The 20,910-nt window shown below is 45.9% G+C and overlaps 1 protein-coding gene across 7 annotated transcripts in view; it reads right to left on the reverse strand.

Moving 5' to 3' along the window:
- Window positions 1-20,910, reverse strand: part of FANCA (FA complementation group A) — a 158,072-nt gene that overhangs the window by 112,301 nt on the left and 24,861 nt on the right. For all 7 annotated transcript variants that reach the window (XR_013586503.1, XM_078603618.1, XM_078603614.1 and 4 more), the window contains exons 8-13: window positions 17,966-18,027; window positions 13,124-13,157; window positions 12,803-12,863; window positions 8,857-8,969; window positions 4,492-4,568; window positions 2,458-2,599 (exon numbers count right to left, since the gene is read on the reverse strand). Coding sequence is in view for 6 of the 7 variants with exons in the window: in XM_078603618.1 (XP_078459744.1) it covers window positions 2,458-2,599; window positions 4,492-4,568; window positions 8,857-8,969; window positions 12,803-12,863; window positions 13,124-13,157; window positions 17,966-18,027 (489 nt within the window). In the remaining variant the exon portion in view is untranslated. The remainder of the gene's footprint in view (window positions 1-2,457; window positions 2,600-4,491; window positions 4,569-8,856; window positions 8,970-12,802; window positions 12,864-13,123; window positions 13,158-17,965; window positions 18,028-20,910) is intronic.

Raw genomic sequence — 20,910 nt, forward strand, 5'->3', positions numbered from 1 at the left:
TTTTATTAGTATTTTTGTATTATTGGGTGCAATTGTGAACAGACATATCAGACATTAAGTACATCTAATCGGCATAACCACTGGTTCACTCCAGGTCAAAGACTCAGTCCTACACGGCGTGTGGTAAAGTGAGGAGATGTCTTGGCTTTGTTTCTGGTAGCAATTGAGAGTAGGGTTCAATGGTTACTGACCCTTCACCCCCAGGCACACTTGAGCAGTATGGTGGATGTATAACACGATACGTGACCTGATCTGAAAGCATCCGAAGACTCGTAACAGATCGTGCTCAGGAATGAGCCACTCGGTCAGTGCCGGATTAAGCTAGTGCGGGGCCAGTAGCATATGTTATAAAGGGGCTATAAATTTACTACTATAATGAGCCAAGAATGTCTGTGTCCCGCGCGTGACGTCACTCCACATCGACCAGCCCTCCTCATTAATAATCATGAACAGGGGACGTCCTCCAAATGAACACCCCCCCTCTATTAATAATAATTAGCGGGTGACGTGATTCCACATGGGGGGGCGAGGCGCCTCCTCCTCCCTCCTCAGCGTCAACTTACAACCCTCACTACAAAGGCAGAACCCTCACGTCACGCGATCTCTGTAACACTGTTGAGACGTAGAAGTAAAAAGGACGTCATGATGAACAAGAGATTATAACCTTAAAATTAAATAAGTCTGTCACCGCGAACTTACAAATTACACACAAATTGATGCAATGAATATCACGTCGCGGTCTGCTTTTCGCTTGCAAGTTTCAGATTAACTGCAATACACCCGTCCTTGGACGGGCAAAAGGCTAGTTTAAAATAAACACGTAAACATTCAAACACAAATTTTTTACTTGCATAGTAAAGTAATTGTATTTTTTCATTTTCTATACAGCCAGATAATACGACAAATCGCTAACCTGAAACACCCAGTCATTCATAAAAGCTGTAGGCAGTATAGTACTATAGTAATAGAGCAAGTGCAGAGTCACTGAACCGGAATTGATAGCTCAAAAGCATTTAGCGCGGGGCCCTTGAAAGTGCGGGTCCCGTAGCATATGCTACTTTTGATACTAGGATAATCCAGCACTGCACTCGGTCAAGGGTGGGGGTGACCAGCGTGTTTGTTCTCTACCCCCACTACCCCTACTGTAGTCGCTGATGCTTTGGGGCAATGAACCTTCCTCATAGCTACACGTCGAAGGGTGTGCTACGAAGGAGGGCAATTCCCAAAATGTCACCCCAGATTTTTCCCTATGAAGGTAAATGTAATTCACGAATTATTTTTTTATTATTCTGGCTGGGGCATGCGATGACGACAGTGGTTAAATCAATCAGGAGGTGCACAGAGAATCCGCAGGCTCACAGACAAAAGACACGGGGATAAAGCCAGACAGGTGGCCGAAACATATGGCCACACATAGACAACGACGCTAAAAGAACCGAACAGTAAGATACACACACAGCCAGACAAGTCAACCCCGCTTGACATTGTGCCCTGTACAGGTGTCTCTCACACAATTACAAAACACACAGAAACACACAGGCTGGGCAAGAAGGCGATATGACCCAGAATTTTGAGGTTCAGGGTTCAGTCTCCTGGCTGTACCAAATGGGGTTTGACCAGGAGACGTCAGAGACGCCTCTCCCCCACCCCCGAAGCCTCCAGCACGAGCTTAGTGTGATCTTTTCTGGACGTTTTTTTGGTAATTTAGTTTGAATGTGGAGGGGTCACCAGCCCCCCCTCACACCCTTCCAGAGCCCCCGTTGGCCACTGTGGCGACTGCGAACACCACGAGGGGAATGGACGATTTATATCCCCCCCCCCCCCCGTGGCATTGCTCACAGCCACCACAGCGTCACCAACCGGCAGGAACAGAGGTGGGGGTTGTTTTACCAGCTGAAGAAGACGAACACGCACGCAGATACACACACAGCTAACAAAACAGATAAAATTATAATTACAGAAACGTCCAGAAAGACAAATTGCCAGCCAGCCATAGAGACACAGACAACAAGACACAAAAAGAGAAAGACAAAGCCTTAACAGTCTGTTGCGGCAAAGGCTGTTAGCGAGCGCCTATGAAGGCTGGAATGGCACACAAGCGGGCGGGTGGCCAGCACCACTCAAGGCTGCCTTTGTCTCCCTAGTGGCGATGTTTAGACACCGTATCAGGTACTCATTTGAGGCCGAGTCGACCTTGGGGAGGCCCAGAACTAGTTCAGATAATCGTCACTGGTGTTAGCCGCGAGCGGGCATCGGACTCAGGTCGCCGGGTTCATAGCGCAGCGCGCTCACCGCTACACTCCCGCTTTCCACCACAAGACACATGCACACACTCACACAAACAACAAGACACACTCACACGCAACAAGACATGAACACAAACTCATACAGACAACAAGATAAACACAGACGCAGATGTACACAGAAAATAAGAAACAAATAGAGAGGTGTGCGTGCCTTGCAGCAGGACGTGGGCCTTTGGGAAGCACGCGAGCAGTGCGGAGACGCAGGACAACACGGCCGGCCAGTTCAACTCCTGTGTGCCCAGGATGCTCTCAAACTGAGATATCAGCTCCTCCACACCGAACGGTAGCATCAGCTATGGGAGCACAGGAACAGCACGCAGCCGCACAACGGTTATAGCGGAGTCACAGCACAGTCAGAGCAAAGACAAAGATCTCCCCCCATATTCTGGAAAGACTGTTGGGGCAAGTGCTGTTCGCGAGCATCTATGAAGACCAGAATGGCACACGAGGGGGTGGGTGGCCAGCACCACGCCCGACCGCCTTTGTCTCCCCAGTGGTGATGTTTACACACTACATCAGGTACTCATTCGAGGCCGAGTCGACCTAGGAGCAGCCCATGACCAGTTCAGATAATCATCACTGGTGTTGGCCGTGGGCGGGAATCAAACTCAGGTCGCCGGGTTTGTAGCGCAGCGCGCTAACCAATACACTACCGCTCCCCAAAGTCACAGTACAGCACGCAGCATAGTGAGATATTCATGGCAGAGACACGCAGACTGGCTAAGAGACACATTAAGAGGCAAGCAGAAAGGCAGAGACAGAGACAGGTATAACCAAAACACGTAGCGGCCGAGAGACAGCCATGCAGACGAGTAGACAGATTGGACAAAAGACATAGGGACACACAGGCAGACAAGCAGACAGGCATGATGAAATGATAAACATGCAAGACAGACCGACTGACTGACACACACAGACTTATAGACAAACGTACGCACAAGGACAGACAAAACCTGCTGGCATACAGCGAGGGAGACACGCTCATAGAACAAAGACACACAGAGAGACTAGGTGTGGAGGTAATGAATGCCTGTAACCCAGTGACGTGGAGACAGCGTTGTTGGATTGTACCGAGGTCATGTACAAGAGATGCTAAGTCGCCATTGAGGGCAGTACAGAAAGTGGGTTGGTGACCAATTTGTGAGGAGTGTTTGTACTCCACACGATTCGGTTTTCTCTGGGGAAATTATTTTTTTCCTTCCACACATAGAACCGCACGTGAAGGAGGATTTTGTCTGATTGGCTCACAGTGACATCACATTTACCCCTCTGTTTAAGACCGAAGGAGGAGGATTAATCCATAATTCTGGCTGTCGCCTGATGAGGCCGGATGTAATTACCGTTGAAACGTCGTACTCGAATGGTCAATGTTGTGAGTTTACTCTCTAACACACAACTGGTGCGCTGGACAAGTAATTAATTGCCATGTTTTGTTTACGTGACAAACCTCACTATTTGGCTGTGTTAGGTAGTGAGAGGTTTAACGACACATTTATATTGACGCAATCTAACCCAAAAAACCTCTATTGTGGACACGTGAAGGACACGTGAAGGACACGTGAAGGACACGTGAAGGACACGTGAAGGACACGTGAAGGAGATGCATCGCTACAGCAGTCCGGGTCCTCCCGTGTCCTCACAACACGGTGCTGCTTCCAAAACCATTTCCGGTTCCGTCAACAGTTGACGAGTTCTTATTGCGACGCTTAATCCAGGAAACGTAAGGTTCTGACCCGACCCCTTACTGGACATCTGTGAAAAAGAGCTTTATAGCTCATCAGATTCCTCCAGTAGAAATAAATACATATTCTGAATCTGATATTCTGAAAACCTCACTGAGCCTCAAGACTTATTTTCAGGAGAATCCTACCAAACTTTCACAGTAGAGGGGCAAGGTTGCTGCTGTGTGTAATGCCAATTAAGTAATTTGTAAGGTCATTTTTCAGTCATAGGATGTTTAAAATGTGTTTTTTTTAAGTTACAGGAAGAAATCGGAGAACCCAGAAGAAACCCAGGCAGAACAGGAGGAGAACATATAAATTCCATATAGAAAGTAGCCCGAGACGGGAATCGAACCCAAACCACACCGAGGCAAATTATATGTATTTGCGGTATGGATGGCTCGGTGCAAAAGCATGTTAGAGGTTGAATGAAGAATGACCGATGAATAAACGTTCACACTTACCTGTCTATAAATATCAAAAAGAAACGGCGGCATCTTTGCAAAGCTCCACTCTGCCTGCCGAGACACAGCGTCGGCAACTGCACACAGAGCGCACGAAATACACACAGCCAACCACACACATACAGTCAACCACGCACACACACAGCCAACCACGCACACACCATCAACCAACCATACAGTCAACCACACATACACAGTCAACCACGCACACACCATCAACCAACCATACAGTCAACCACACACATACACAGTCAACCACGCACACACAGAGCCAACCATGCACACACACAGCCAACCACGCACACATACAGTCAACCATGCACACACACAGCTAACCACGCACACACAGAGCCAACCATGCACACACACAGCCAACCACGCACACATACAGTCAACCATGCACACACACAGCTAACCACGCACACATACAGTCAACCACGCACACACCATCAACCAACCATACAGTCAACCACACACATACACAGTCAACCACGCACACACAGAGCCAACCATGCACACACACAGCCAACCACACACATACAGTCAACCACGCACGCAGTCAACCACGCACACACAGTCAACCAACCATACACAGAGTCATGATAATGTGCACACCCAGCAAAGCCACAAACACATGCACACACTCGGCAATTGGTGCGTTTCCCCCGTGTGTGGATGAGTGTGCATTGACTTCTTCCTTCGTATGGGTGATTTAGATGCAGAGCAACAGCTACAATTTCATGTCCAGGTGGTTAAACCAGATATCCACGTCAGGAGTGAGCGGAGAGTATCGCTGTATTGTCTCCTTCGTATTTGTGGATCGGGCATTGCGTTGTTATATGTTGAATGGTCTGTTCTGGATGACCACAGTCGTAGACTGAAGAGTTTTTCACTTTCCATTTGTGCATCAGGTATCTGCATCTGCCATGGTTTGTGCAGTGCATGTGGTTTAGGGTTGACCATGAGCTTCGTGGAAAATCAAACCCAGAGATCACCTGCGTTGGGTCTTTCACAAGGTGTCTGTCTGCAACTTCTTTGAACTCCATTCAGCTCTCCAAACTTCATCGGGGTTGAACTCGGATTGTTGAAGCTCATGGGTCCAAAAGGGCTTACGTGACTTCAAGCGATGACGAGGGACGTTATGGAGGTCCTGATTAATTGGAAGACAACCGTTTTCCTCGATTCGTAGAACTTCCTGGAGGGTTGCAGTGTTGTGGTGGGGGGAGATTTGTGACAGCACGGGCAGCCAGAGTGTTGGGGTCGACTTGAGGGTTCCTGTATTACACCGCATTGCAGTGTTCAGCTTGGACATGAACAAGTCGCGCGTGACCACAGTACTCGGCTACAGGGCACAAAAGGTGCCCTCATTGATGTCCGTAGGCTCCCCAGCTTGTGCTTGCCAGTTTCTGAACCAGGTTGACCTTGTTTTGGTCTTGACAGCTACCTTTTCAGGTAGTCGTGGAAGGTTCGCATATGGTCTAGCTTCACTCTGAAATAGGTTGGAGTGAGGTCGTGTTGCACAGTATTGCCGCAGGTCACTTTCAGAGTGTGCTTGGTGCTGCCTATTGTCAAGATTAAATCCTGTGACTGTTGTTTTGTGGGGATTTGGCTTGAGCCTCAATTTCTGGAAATATTCCCCCATGGTGGTTAGATCTTGGTTCAGAGTGGATCCGATGTTGTTGAAAGTGGCTGCTTGCGTTGCCAGGGCACGGTCATCCGCATAAACAAATTTGCATGACCCAGTTGGTGGCATGTCACTTGTGTAGACGTTGAAGATCGATGACGCGAGTACTGAACCTTGTGGCAATCCATTGTTGAGGAACCGGGGTGAGCTGTTATTTGTTGCCCATATAGACACGCAGTTGCCTATTGCTCATTATCATCTATATCAGGATTATTGTTTTGAGGCAGGGAATGGTCTTTGCGAGCTTCAACATCAAGCCCTTAATCCAGACTGTGCCGTAGGCCAATGATAAGTCAACAAAGGCTGCGCCGGTCTTGGATTTCTTCCGGAATCCAGCCTCGATGTGTGTCGCAAGGGCCAAAACTTGGTCACAGCAGCTGCATCCAGGCCAGAATCCCACTTGTTTTTCAAGGATCACCGACTCAATGAGGGGGCTGATTCTCTGAGGATGATGCATTCCAGGAGTTTAAATGTCATGCACATGAGTGATATCGGTCTATAGCTTCCTGGGTAGTTGGTTGACTTGCTGTGTTTAGGTATGGTAATGACCATCGCCTCCCGCCATGCTTTTGGGATGCATCCGGTTTTCATGGTTTTTGTGTACAGTTTTGCCAGCCATTGGAGTCCCCTAGTGTCTAAGTGATGGAGGAATTGTGGGGGGGATCGCATCTCGGCTGACAGCCTTGCCTTTCTTCATTGCACCCAGACCCTCCCTCGCTTCCTCTGTGCTAATGGTGGTGGAGTATTACGAAGAAATTGAGGCCATTGTCTGGTGTATTGGCAATGGATCTCTCACGTGATGTTTTTTTTGAGCTGTCCTTTTGTGTACTCCACTAGATTGGAGGCTATTGAGATTGGCAGGACTCTTGCAGTCCAGTATTCTGTTGGTTTAGCAGCACTCAGGCATCATACTAGAGCCCAGGCATGGTGGCTTGTGTTTGTGAAGTCCAGGCCTTCAAATAATTAATCCACCGCTGGTGCCTGGCTGAGTCTAAAGGCTTTCCAACCTGTGGGCTGCCTGATTGGTTGTACTGTCGGAGCAAGTCCTGGGTCTCTTTTGTCACGGGGAGTAAGTGGATTCTTTCCAGAAGCCTCGGGAATGCTCTTCGTGGCGGCTGCAGCAAGGAAGCAAATAAACGGTGATAGCATTCTGGTATTGTGGGAGATCGACTCTCCACTGTCTACCGTCTCCTTATAGTGGTCCCAGTCGGCTTTGACCAGGTTGCACCTTGGTAATCGTTGACACAATCACAAGGATTTCAATGCCAATATGGGCAATGACTGATGGGCCTATGTTGACTTCTGGGGAAGCTTGGGAGTATTTTGCAGGACGTGTGAAGTGTGCACCCACTTTGATCTTTGGAAACGATGGTGGTAATGTCAGGGTTGTAGTCGCATTGTCAGCGAGCAGAGTGGAAGGTTGCTTGCTGCTTGGGATCGAAAACCAGGTGCAGATCATCGGCGGAAATCCAGTCGGTGAGGTCTTTGCCGTCGGCCTGATCTACAACTGCATAGCCCCACAGAGTATGCTGGGATTGATGCACTTGGGAGTGCTGGCCTTGGCCACTTTGAATTAGGGGCACTGTACACGTCAGTGAAATGCAGCTCTCCTATCTTGATGCTGGAGGTGTAGGTGGCTTCTTTTTCAGTTGGTGGGAAGGCATAGAACTCTGTGATGGTGTTCTTCATGTATATGTCCAAGCCTTATTACGGGTGGTAGTTGCTACGGTCGTGACGTTGTTATGCATGGATGATAAGCCACTTTGTTGAGCTATTATTTGTGGCCAGGTCGCTTCTAAAAAATAAGTGGATACCTCAGTGGGCTTTGCCTGGTAGGATGGGGATGGTTTAGTTTTATTTATATGTTTTCAGTAATTTGTTTATCTTTCTTGTACTTTGTACTACTATCGTGTTTTTGTATTGTCTGTTGTAACGTTCTTACCCGCCCCTACTGGATAGCTGTGAAAAAGAGCTTCAAGCTCATCGGATGCCTCCAGTATTAATAAATATTGTCATTCTGAGACGTCTCGGAAGGGGTGGGGGCATACCCACACTTGACCCCACCGCACGCAACCTGTCAATCGTGACTGTGGGAGGGATTAAAGAAAATCCCGCACCAAAGGATGGAATTGAACCGGTGACTTCTGGATTTTTGCAAGTCCAATGTTGCTGACCATTACACCATCGCAGCTCCATTCATTTCTCAATTAACATGGGCGGACGCGTTGTGTTTATTGTGAGACGTTTCTAAAGGCGTGGCAAAACGGTGACCAGCGTCTTAGCGGTGCTTTTTATCAGGCATAAAAAAGCGATACTCACAACCGTGACCGACCTCATCGACGTACGCCGAATGAGGTGGCTACATTTAACATCAAAGCTCAAGACCTATTTGTTTGTTGTAGCCTTCTGATTTGACGCTGGCATCTTTTGATTATTTAACAATTTAATTAAATGTTTCCCTTCTCTTTATGTAATGTAATCATTCTACGAGTATTCTTTTGTCTTTGTAAATATTTGTTTAATCATCTTAACTTGGGTGATGTGGCCTTAATCTTTGTGGCACGAACGGCGCTCTACAAACGACGACGATGATGATTATTATAACTACAGTGAGCGGTCACTCGGTGAACCCGCTTGCAGCGTGCCGTGAACATCCACACGAAGCCCGGTGCACATAGAACCTTTGAGCCGGGGGTCGTGGCTGAGGAGGAGAGAGAGGTGGTGCGAGCAGAACGCGCGCAGTGCGGGGAGAGGCACGGAAGGACTCAGGGCGACGAGCTCCCAGGGGTTCAGCCTGGACACACAGGACACACGGCAGTGAGCGGCAGGGAGCAGAGATGACCACTCATAGGCAATCTCTCAAAGGCAACCTCACACAGACAGAATCCCTCTCTCAGACATAGATCAAATTCCCCATTATAGCCTCAAAAGACTTTTGACGCAGTTGCTGTGAGTACGTATGAAGGCCGGCACAGCACAGGAGGGGGTGGGTGGCGAGCACCACGCCCGGCCACCTTGGTATCCCAAGCAGCGATGTTTACACACTGTACCAGGCTCTCATTTGAGGCCAAGTCCACCTAGGAGTAGGCCAAAGGACCATGTCAGATAATTGTCACTGGTGTTGGTAGTGAGCGGGAATCCAACTCGGGTGGCAGCACGCTCACTGCTAAACTACCGTTCCCCATAAAGCCCTCACTGGCAACTACTCATGATGAACTTTTCATGACCAACCTCTCATAGACAAACTATCACATTTACTGCTAGACAACCACTCAAATACAACTCACAATCACTCATACACAACCACCCACAGACACTCAAGACAGAAACTACTACATATAGTAAACTTTCGATTATTCGTGTACCGTTTATCCGATTTGCGGGTTTAAACGGCACCCGAGATTTTTATATAAATTAATAACTTATGGAGTTTTCCCTTAAACCCAAATTAATCATCCATCTAAAAACAGTAATACATTGTTATTATAAGAAATGTTAATAACAAGCCACGTGCTTAAACAGAACAAATATCCACTCTGGTTAATACGAAATCCACGTAATCGCCTCCACAGTAGAGTAGTTGCATATCTTTACAACAGTGGGTGGAATTTGATTGATGTTGATTGGCATGGCTCTGCTATCATCCACTTAGTGGGCCGAGTCTTTTGCGCGGGAGAAGGGAAAGTGTTATCACTGAGCACACGCATCGCCTTTTGTAATCAAACAAGATCAATGCATTCTTTACTACAATTTTCTTTATTCATTAACAAACAACATTTTCTTAACTTAAACATCATTTATATCTATATTAGTGATTTTTTGCATAGAAATCCACGGAAAATTTATATATTTTTTATTATCCTCGATTTTGAATTATCCGCAGCAGTCCTTCCTATCAAGTTTATCTCTAGATTTGAAGCTTTCGTGACTGCAATGAATCATATTCTTAGGTTTTTTCGGTAAAGTCACGTAGGTAAAAACATTAAAAAGTAAAATAAAATAAAAATAAAAATCACGACGTTTCGGAGGCAACACAAGCTTCCGTCTTCAGGTGGTACCGTCACAGCCACGACAGCTGTATCAAGTAAATGAGAGATTGCAGGAGTTACCACTGCGTTTATATAATGGTTGGAGAAGGTGGTGGGGCAAGGGCCGCATACTTATTATTAATATGGTAAGGCGAGGTTTGAGACTAAGAATAGACTGCATAACAAAGGCTGAGCCTTTGTTTATGGAGAGGTGCGGTTTGTGACTCAACCTGTAACAGGGAGTGCACCACTAAACATAGTTAAACAGTAATGGTTGTCTGTCAAATAAGGTTGGCAAATAAGTGTAGTTAAATCTTTTTTGCATGGTTAATCACATCTTTCCAATGATTACTCAGTTTGTAACCGTCATCACGGTTGAAATTATGTCTGTGTTTGTATATTTGTATGGCTTCGTGTACAAACCTTTGATGGTAGCCAGGAGGTTTGCAGAGAACCTTGGTCTCGGAAAATACAATTTCATGAGAGCCCACCGAGTTGTAGCAATGATCGGCAACGGCCGAAGAATCAGTTCTGCCGTGTTTCAGATCTGACTTGTGCTCGCGGACACGATCAGAAACATGACGTTTCGTTTCTCCAATGTAGCAATCACCACAAATGCAACTCAATTTGTAGACTCCAGGATACTGTAAGTCAGGAACGACATCCTTCACAGATGGAATCAAATCCCGGATTTTATGCACTGTACTGAATCGGACTTGGATCTTATGTTTGTTTAGAATTTTGGAGATCTTTTTGGTCACGCCTGCTATGTATGGCAACGTGATAGTTTTGGTCGGAGTTTCATGTGGCTGTTTCTGTATGGTGGGTGAGACAGCTTGGCGGATAGTGCGGTCAGAGTATCCGTTCATCCTGAGGGCCCGATGTACATGTCTTAATTCACCGGCCAGGTGGTGTTGGTCAGCAATGCCATGGGCTCTGTGGTATAGCGTTTTGATGAGAAAATTCTTTTGAGATGGGTGGTGGTGGGAATCCGGTTTCAAGTAGGAATCTGTGTGGGTGGCTTTCCTGTAGACAGAATGTCCCAAGGATCCGTCAGGCCTCCTCTCAAACAAAATACTACCATTCTTGGATATTCTGTTTGAGAGGAGGCCTGACGGATCCTTGGGACATTCTGTCTACAGGAAAGCCACCCACACAGATTCCTACTTGAAACCGGATTCCCACCACCACCCATCTCAAAAGAATTCTCTCATCAAAACGCTATACCACAGAGCCCATGGCATTGCTGACCAACACCACCTGGCCGGTGAATTAAGACATGTACATCGGGCCCTCAGGATGAACGGATACTCTGACCGCACTATCCGCCAAGCTGTCTCTCCCACCATACAGAAACAGCCACATGAAACTCCGACCAAAACTATCACGTTGCCATACATAGCAGGCGTGACCAAAAAGATCTCCAAAATTCTAAACAAACATAAGATCCAAGTCCGATTCAGTACAGTGCATAAAATCCGTGATTTGATTCCATCTGTGAAGGATGTCGTTCCTGACTTACAGTATCCTGGAGTCTACAAATTGAGTTGCATTTGTGGTGATTGCTACATTGGAGAAACGAAACGTCATGTTTCTGATCGTGTCCGCGAGCACAAGTCAGATCTGAAACACGGCAGAACTGATTCTTCGGCCGTTGCCGATCATTGCTACAACTCGGTGGGCTCTCATGAAATTGTATTTTCCGAGACCAAGGTTCTCTGCAAACCTCCTGGCTACCATCAAAGGTTTGTACACGAAGCCATACAAATATACAAACACAGACATAATTTCAACCGTGATGACGGTTACAAACTGAGTAATCATTGGAAAGATGTGATTAACCATGCAAAAAAGATTTAACTACACTTATTTGCCAACCTTATTTGACAGACAACCATTACTGTTTAACCATGTTTAGTGGTGCACTCCCTGTTACAGGTTGAGTCACAAACCGCACCTCTCCATAAACAAAGGCTCAGCCTTTGTTATGCAGTCTATTCTTAGTCTCAAACCTCACCTTACCATATTAATAATAAGTATGCGGCCCTTGCCCCACCACCTTCTCCAACCATTATATAAACGCAGTGGTAACTCCTGCAATCTCTCATTTACTTGATACAGCTGTCGTGGCTGTGACGGTACCACCTGAAGACGGAAGCTTGTGTTGCCTCCGAAACGTCGTGATTTTTATTTTCATTTTATTTTACTTTATAATGTTTTTACCTACGTGACTTTACCGAAAAAACCTAAGAATATCAAGTTTATCGTTCTAACGTGGGGAAAAGAGACGATTGTGACCTGCAGTGTGTTGGTTGAACAATTTGGACAAGATTAAATAATCAGTGTCTGGCAGACTGAGTGAAGGAATCAAGAAGGGAAGTTACATGGCAGTAGCAATACAATTGTGACAAGGAGGCGACTGATCACTGATGAGCGAGTGACTGGAGTGAATTGGTGAGTGCTTCAACCACCCCAAGCGGGGGGCAGGGCGGGGGGAGTGGGGGGGACGGGGGGGGGCGGAGGGGGGCGGGGGGCTCGGGGGGTGCGGGGGGTGCGGGGGGGGGGGAAGTTTTTTTTCTTTCCCTGTCGCGGCACTCACCTGGGAAGGCGTCGAGCTGGGGCCGGCGGTGGCGCGCCGCTCACGAGCTCCGCCGTGCAGCCTGCCGGGCACAGAGACGCTGTGAGGGTGATGCCCATGCACGGCGCCGGCACCGCTGCAGACTTCCAGGGGACTGCGGCTGCCAGGCCGTCACCGTCGTGAAACCCGTAAAGAATCTATCGGAGAGCAGTCTGTCTGTCTATGGTCTAGAGACCCAATAGAAACTAGTCTGTTTGTCTATTGTCCAAGGACCCCAGAAACCAGTCTGTCTGTTGTCTCGAGTCCCCATCAAAGACAGGTCTGTCACTCTGCTGTACTCACCGTGTAGGAGTAGATCCAGTATCTGAACGCAAACCTGTGCACGCAGTGCAGAATTCGAGCATAAGTCGCGATGGTATCACGCAAAACGTCGACGCAACTCATGGAGATTACTGTCGGTGGTTAGATCACGTTATATTGTATTCATGAGTCTTATTCCTGTTTATTAGATGGTCACACAATTTACAAATAGGCATACTCTCAAGCAGAAACAGGGAATCTGGACTGTGCTGGACCATTAATGCTTAAACAGAATGGAGCTGTAAACAGTTGACAAATAGTGTAGCTGTACTGGGCTGATGATTTGTAATTTTACTAAAACCGCTGCAGTGTTTTATTATTATTACGCTTCATAATAAACGTTTTTGAGTTAGATCGCGTTATTTATAAATGTGTCGTAACCCTTCACCACCCAACACGGCCAAACGGTAAAAAAGTGTCACGTCGACAAAAGACAAATAGTTCACTTCAGCCCACCGGTGTGTTGAAGAGTGATTCAACATCCTTTCCAATTTTTGAGAACGACGTTTCGCTGGTAATTACATCCAGCATCATCGGGCAATTTGCCAGAATGGTGAAGTCCTCCACTTGCTCCCGGTCTTAAATAGAGCAGCAGCAGGGTGACGTCATCATTTAACTCATTCAGGTGCAGTGATTTGAGGCGGGGAGGGTATTGTAATTATATAATAGATTGATAATGAGTCAATTGTTATTAATTAGTATATGTTTCCCCTATAAGGAATTGTAATTGTAATACATATTTTATTTAATAATACGCTTCCAGGCCGCACGAAGCCTGTAGCTGTCAGAGCGATTAAAGTTATTTCTATTTCTCTCAATTTCAATGGATTCTCTAATGAGTCTTGGCCAGTAATAATTCGTTCTACACAACACTTCAACGTTATCAAAATCAATTGAGTGTCCTTGTTGACAAGAATGTTTTGCCACTGCCGACAGTTGTGTTTGAGATCATTTACTATTTCTTTGGTGTTCTTTTAGTCTTACGCTGATGTTACGTCCAATCTGACCAATATAGCATCTGCCACATAAACAATTAATCCGATATACACCTTGTTAGTAATTTAGGCAATTCGTCTTTAGTGCAAGATACTAGTTTTTTTATTTTGTGTACTGTACCAAATTTTACTTTAATATTTTGCTTTTGCAAAACACGGGCTAATTTATCAGTTACTCCTAAGATATATGGTATTTTAACTGTTGTAACAATCTGATCACTTTCAGCAGTGTTGCTTTGCGTTCGTGATTTGGCATTCAGTGCTGTTAATTTGAGCATTATTGTAGCCATTATGTCGTAGTGCTTCCTTAACATATTTAATTTCTCTCACTAGACTTTCACCATCTGACACTGTTTTAGCCCAATGTATGAGTGTCTTGATAAGAGAGGATTTCTAAGCTGGGTGATGTGAATCTGTATTCAGATAGGCATCAGTGTGCGTTCGCTTTCGGTAAACGCTGAATGTTATTTTGACATTTAGACCATGTCCAAGCAAAATATCCAGGAATGGGAGTGTGTTATTCACCTCCATTTCCATGGTGAACTGGATGGCCGGGTTTTGTGCATTGAGATGATTCAGAAAATCATTAAGTGTATCTTTACCATGTGGCCATGTTTTAAGAAAAGTCTCACCACATGTTAAGATTTATTTAGTCCGGTTCCACCAAGTTTTCGCAATTGGGGGGGGGGGGGGGGGGCGATATAGCCACATGCAATCCTAATAGAGAAAAATCTGCAAACCCTAAAGTTTTGTGATGCTTGGCCAATATCAGTTACATATGTAGTGACATCGCTGGATGGGTGTAGTACCGACCCTACAGGACAGGGTGTGTGGGTGCCGACCAAAGGATGAGGTTGTGTGAGGCCATGGCACTCTGGTTGACCCGGGAGGACACGTGACCGGTTAAGTCTTACAAAGGGGCCCCAAGCGGGGGCTAGGGGGGGTCACGTGATCAGGACCCAGATCCTTCCCGAGGATTCTGGAAGGTGGACGAGGCCAAGGGTGGAGCCGGCCACGCCACAGAGACTATGAGCCGGGTCCCGAGAGGGGTGGTTGTTCATCCTGGAAGAAACCTTCGTCTACGTTCTCCGTTCAACGAGTCTCCAAGATGTGGACTCGGGCCGAAGCTGTTGGTCCCGGTCCGTAGTAGCAGTTGCGTTGTAACTAGTGTAGTTAGCCGGGTGGTCACCACCTGGCTAACTACACCAGTCACGTGGTAACTAGTGTAGCTAGCCTGGTGGTCACCACCTGGCTAACTACACCAGTCACGTTGTAACTAGTGTTGTTAGCCTGGTGGTCACCACCATAGGTTGTTATTCTGTTCAGGGGAAAGTTACCCCGTGTGTTGGAACTGAATAAATGTGTTGTCTCCAAGTCAACTTCTGCGACTCAGTGTTAAGATGTTAAAACACCAAACTGAAACCTTTTGCAAGAAATCATGTCTCTGGTGTGGACCAATCAGTTTCAAAGACAATGCAAAACATGTTTTTTCTTGCATGTTCACCACAATTATACGTAGTTCAATGCAGACATGATTCCTTGAAATAGGTTTCAGTTTGGTGTCTTAACATCCCAACACCTGTTTTATTGCCAGAAAGGGTAAACCCCATTCTTATATCTTGATACTGGCAAGGGAGGCCCCATGAAATATCGGTTACATTGCATTTTGTTTTAGTAATGGGAGTAAACTGGAGACTTTGGGACATTCATGCAGAACATGGAGAGAACATACAAACTCCACTGACAAAAGGCAGGCACCCTGGTCAGGAATCGAACCCAGGTACCTCCTGGCGTGAGGCACGAGTGTTCGTGTTACAAAGGTTACCCCCCCCCCACTGCGCCACCATTCTCCCAATTTCCTCCCACACTCGTCAACTGACCAAACAGGACCCTCATGAAATGAGTCTTCAGACTCTGGCAAGGCTTGCCACCATAGATGAGAGACTGTTGTTGTATTACTGATGTAGCCGGTGTGAGCTCGCCTTCGATGAATCACACGTATAATTGTGCACTCTGATAGTTGCTACGCAGAACCAGGTGCGTTTTTATTTTTATTCTAAGTGAATGCAACAGTGATCAGGGATTGGACCCAGAGCCCCCAAGTGCTCATTAGAGTACGGGGCATGTCGCCAATAGAGATTTTGGTGGATTTCGACATGAGAAATTGAACTGCGATGTTGTGACAAGGAGGGGGTCTCTGATCACTATGGCAGATACAAACAATTGCCCTTCTAAAGAAGACTTTTGAAATAAACTTTTGCCGTTTCACAAACCTCTGGTGCCCATCTGTTGTGGCGTGGCCCCACTTCTTCGGAGGACAGAACACAGAGTCACTACTCATCGTCTCCAAACTTTATAATTTGTATCGTTGTTGTTGCTATTTAACCAACCTGTCCCCCACTTTGAAAGGATTCACGATGGGAGAGGGGACAGGGCGGACCGGCTACACTGAGCAGGGTAGAGCAACTCCCAACCAGGGTCGATAAAAATGAGTACCACCTTTAAAAGAAATCAGGAGTTCTTCCATGGAGAGACTAGCCAGTGAGACACTTAAGACATTTTAGTGCTTAGGGTAAGCAGAGGCTACATTGCACTTAAGAACCCTATGATAAATTAAAGCAGGAAGGAAAAACCAGCTCACCGACTTTACGGCAATCAAGAAAAACTGTCTGTGGCTCCGATGGATGTTTAATATGATCAGTGCTATGAAATGTCGAGATTTAAAGGAAATAGGAGTTTTAGCCAGTGTTGTTTAGATTCAGTGTGGCGAGTGACATGCGTTCTATTCCAGGCCACGGGTAACACCAGTTGTGAGTGATATCAGAACCAGTCCCAGGACCCTGCCTACATAGCCTAAGCTTTAAAATAGAGTACATGAAGCCGTGTGTGTGAACTTCTGCAATAGGGAGACAAAAGCGGCCAGATGTGGTGTTGGCAACACCAAGCCGTCGTGCACCATTCTGGCCTCATGAAGTCATCACAAACAGTACTTTCACTCTTCTCTTTGCAAACTGACCGACGAAGTGAAGTATGTTCAAACAACTCCCACAGCCCAAAGCCCACATCCACTGGCAGAGCCAGTGTGGGGGCGGTGGGGTGGCACGTGCCCCCCCAATTATCTGATCGAAATCCCTAATTTCGATCGGATCATTGGGGTTTAAATATTAATAAATCGGCATTTTGCGACCCCCACTGCCACTGTGTAGCATATTATTAGGTGCCAGGGACTCTATGAAATGATAGGACAATAGTCTGAGTCCATCATTGGCAATAAGTAACGGCAAAGCGGTTATAAGCGACTCACAGAATTGCGCGCAGTTGCGTATACAGTACATGGCTTCCCTGAAGGCATTCACCTTCAGCGAGCGTGATGCCGATCACACACAGTTCGAATAAAAAGCAAGGGACAAGTCCTTACTTACTAACAACTCCTCTATCATTTTTCATTGCTGGAGGGGTAGCCCCCCCTACCTGAAAATCCTGGCTCCGCCATTGCCCATATCCAGCAGCGAATTAACAAAAGGGGCTGTCGATGTACGTGTTTATAATTGTGGTGTAGTGAGTGGGCCATCCCGTAGTGTGACTGGCTCAACAGAACAACTAGTCCCTCTTGCTGCAGAGAGCCAAAGCATCTTGACCTGGCCACGGCTGCTATATCCCAAGAGCAAAATAAAATCTCCATTCTCCAACACCAGATTCACAAGTCACTCCCACCGCTGCCACTCAAGCAAGCTCCGCATTTCCCAACGAGCCATGGTCAGCGCGAGTCCGGCGCAAGCAGGAGGCCCACGCTGCCCCCGTCAGCAGGGTGGGCAGAGCGCTCACTGACCTGTTGACCTGTCTCCTGGCCGGCATCTCCATACGCAACCCGGACCAGTTCGACCACCAGCCCTGCTCAGCACAGATCGCACACGGGCACAGGAAACCACACCACTCAATGTTACACCACGGAGCGGTCCTCTGCAGCAGAGCTGTGCGAGTGTAAGTGCGGGGCGAGGGGTTGTGAGCGCACGGCGTTCAGTCTAGGTTCATTAATTGACCCTGTCACCAAGTATGACATGATTCAAAGGTTTATTCAGTCGACTGAGACTTGCTAAAAGAGGTCAATATTGACCGTTGATTTGGGTCCATTGAATCGAGGAACCGTCAGACCAAGTCTAGGGCACGAGTCAAATCTGCGTTTGAAACACGGAGCCAGCCAATCGTCATTAGGCTGGGTGCTGCTATACGGCAAAAGACTGGAGCTTTAGTGCGGCCTGGAAGCGTATTATCAAATAAATACAATTACAATTCCTTATAAGGGAAACAAATACCAATGAATAATAATTGAATGATTACCAATCTATATAATTACAATACCCTCCCCCTCCTTTCCTCGAATCACTGCACCAGATTGAATTGAATTAAATGATGATGTCACCCTGATGCTGCTCTATTTAAGACCGGAAGCAACAGGAGAGCTTCACCATTCTTGCCCGATGAAACTGATTGTAATTATCAGCGAAACGTCGTACTACTCAAATTTTAAAATGCTGTTGATTCTCTCTTCAACACACCGGTGGGCTAAAGAAGTCAATTAATTTGTCCTTTGAAAACGTGACACATTTTTTACTGATTGGCCGTGTCGGGTGGTGGAGGGTTAGGACACATTTATAAATAACGCGATCTGACCCAAAAACCTATATTATGAATATTATGAAGCTTTGTGTTCAGTTGCTCATATAATGTTCGTCTTCCGACTGCTTTGACATCACGAGAGTTGATTTTGATGCACCATCACCACCACCCCCGCAATATTTTCTGACTGGGGGTTGCGAATTATGGGAAAATAAATCATTATTGCGGAATTTTTTTACTTTTCATTTTCATACCGCGCACCCACCGGTGTACTGCCAATGCGTTCAAATGTGTAAAACCTTTGAACGTCACCGAGCCGGCTTGAGTGGTGTCCACAACTCAAACCCCAACCACCCAGGAGCAACGTGGGAATTCCTGTGGGGGAGGAGCCCAACTCACCCTGGGCTCGGTGGACATCAGGGACCCCACCACAACCGCTCTCGTTAGCGAGCGTTGTGCACCACGCACACCCACGTCCAGAAAGCAACTATTACTATTTTACAATTTGTTAATTCGAAACATATGGGGCTCTGGCCTTGGCGAATGTTCCAATATTCCGAATGATAAGTGAAGATGATCCTGTCGAAATCTGAAAACATACAAATCTTTGGATTTTAGACTTAACAAAAAGAGTGAAAGTTGTGAATTATTTTAGGCCTATTTAAATACACCAATATTTTTGTTCTATAATTAAAATGACCTTTCCTGTTAAACAGGTTATGACAGCAGATTGTCATCAATAGATAATTTTTCTTCCGATTTTAGGTTCGTGGCTCAAATGAAAATGTCAAAAAAGTTATGAGTTTAATTTTAAAAACGAGAATTCTTAAAAACGTCTCAATGAAGTTCAATGGCTGGATACTAACCGCGAGCGGACAGACGTGTGGTGTAAACCGTGTCGAGCTCAAACCCAAATCTTGCGAATAAAACAAGCGCTTATAATAAATGTGCAAAAAAAACTTCAGTCGTCCAATGTTTGAAAAATACAAAGAGTGCTGAGCGTGTACAAGTTGTTGACACCATGTCGGCTGCACATCTTAGTCAAGAAGATAGATCAATTCGTCCACTTGACCAATGGCAACAGAAAGCAAATATAGAACAGTTCCGAGCTCTTTAGAATATTTTTTACGTTTTTTTTCGAACATGCACGTCCTATTCGAAACTACGAAGATATTGCACTTTTAAAGCTGCTCGGTGTAAACGTCGCAAGTGCTTATTACGGTGATATGTAGGGAGTGCACGGCTTATTAACATAATCACAGACGTGATTAATTAATTCAGCCTTTCAAGAAAACCTAAAATGAGCTGAATTCTGGGATCTTCTTTTTCATGGATTAGATATATAACTAAAACAGAGGGGGAAACTGTGTGCGTCATGAGTGTCTCGAACAACAGAGAATGTTCTTCCGACTTCCTTGGTTTGATTCGGACAAGATGCAAAATGCTTAGTCCAAGAAAGTGTGAATGGAATTGTGAACCTATTTGGCATTTCGGGATAAGGGGGTGAATGGAAGAAAAAAAACTAGTATTGGTGTAGCACAGATAAAGCCCAAATAAACATCGGCATCTACAACAGAGTTGTACCAACATTACAACTCAACATTACACAACAGGGTTGCCATAGGGGCCTCCCTTGTTCATATTCTGTGCACTGCACATACGCTCGGACGCTGATAAAAATCAGCCGATCGTTTGGTTCCATACTGCGAGATATTGAATCGCTGCGTTCTAAGAGTACCGAGTTTCAAATTTTCAATAACAAAAAGTAGAAACATAAAAAAACTATATGAAGAAAAAAGTAATTTCTTTTGTAAAGCTGGGAAAGTTTCACAATATCAGGTGGTCTGCATGGAGGCTATTACCAATCATTCAGATCCAGGTTTCCACAACTGATGGACAGGGATATATACAATGAATTTGTTTGGTATGTTTTCACCATTTGGCAGCAATTTAAAAGAAACTTTTCTCACATTACGGCATGGAAGACTGACCAAAGGAGAACATAAACATGAGCTCATGGGGAGCAGTTGGACAATTTACAGCATTACTTGAAAGTGACAGGAAATACAGGAAAGGAACAGCTACAGATGCCAGTAGGGGACAAAGTCGATATTTTTAGATATTCAATTGTTGAATTTGAAACCAGATTTGAATCTC

This window comes from Lampetra planeri, chromosome 20 (assembly GCF_965212315.1).
Source record: "Lampetra planeri chromosome 20, kcLamPlan1.2.h2, whole genome shotgun sequence".
NCBI classification, from domain to species: Eukaryota; Metazoa; Chordata; class Hyperoartia; order Petromyzontiformes; family Petromyzontidae; genus Lampetra; species Lampetra planeri.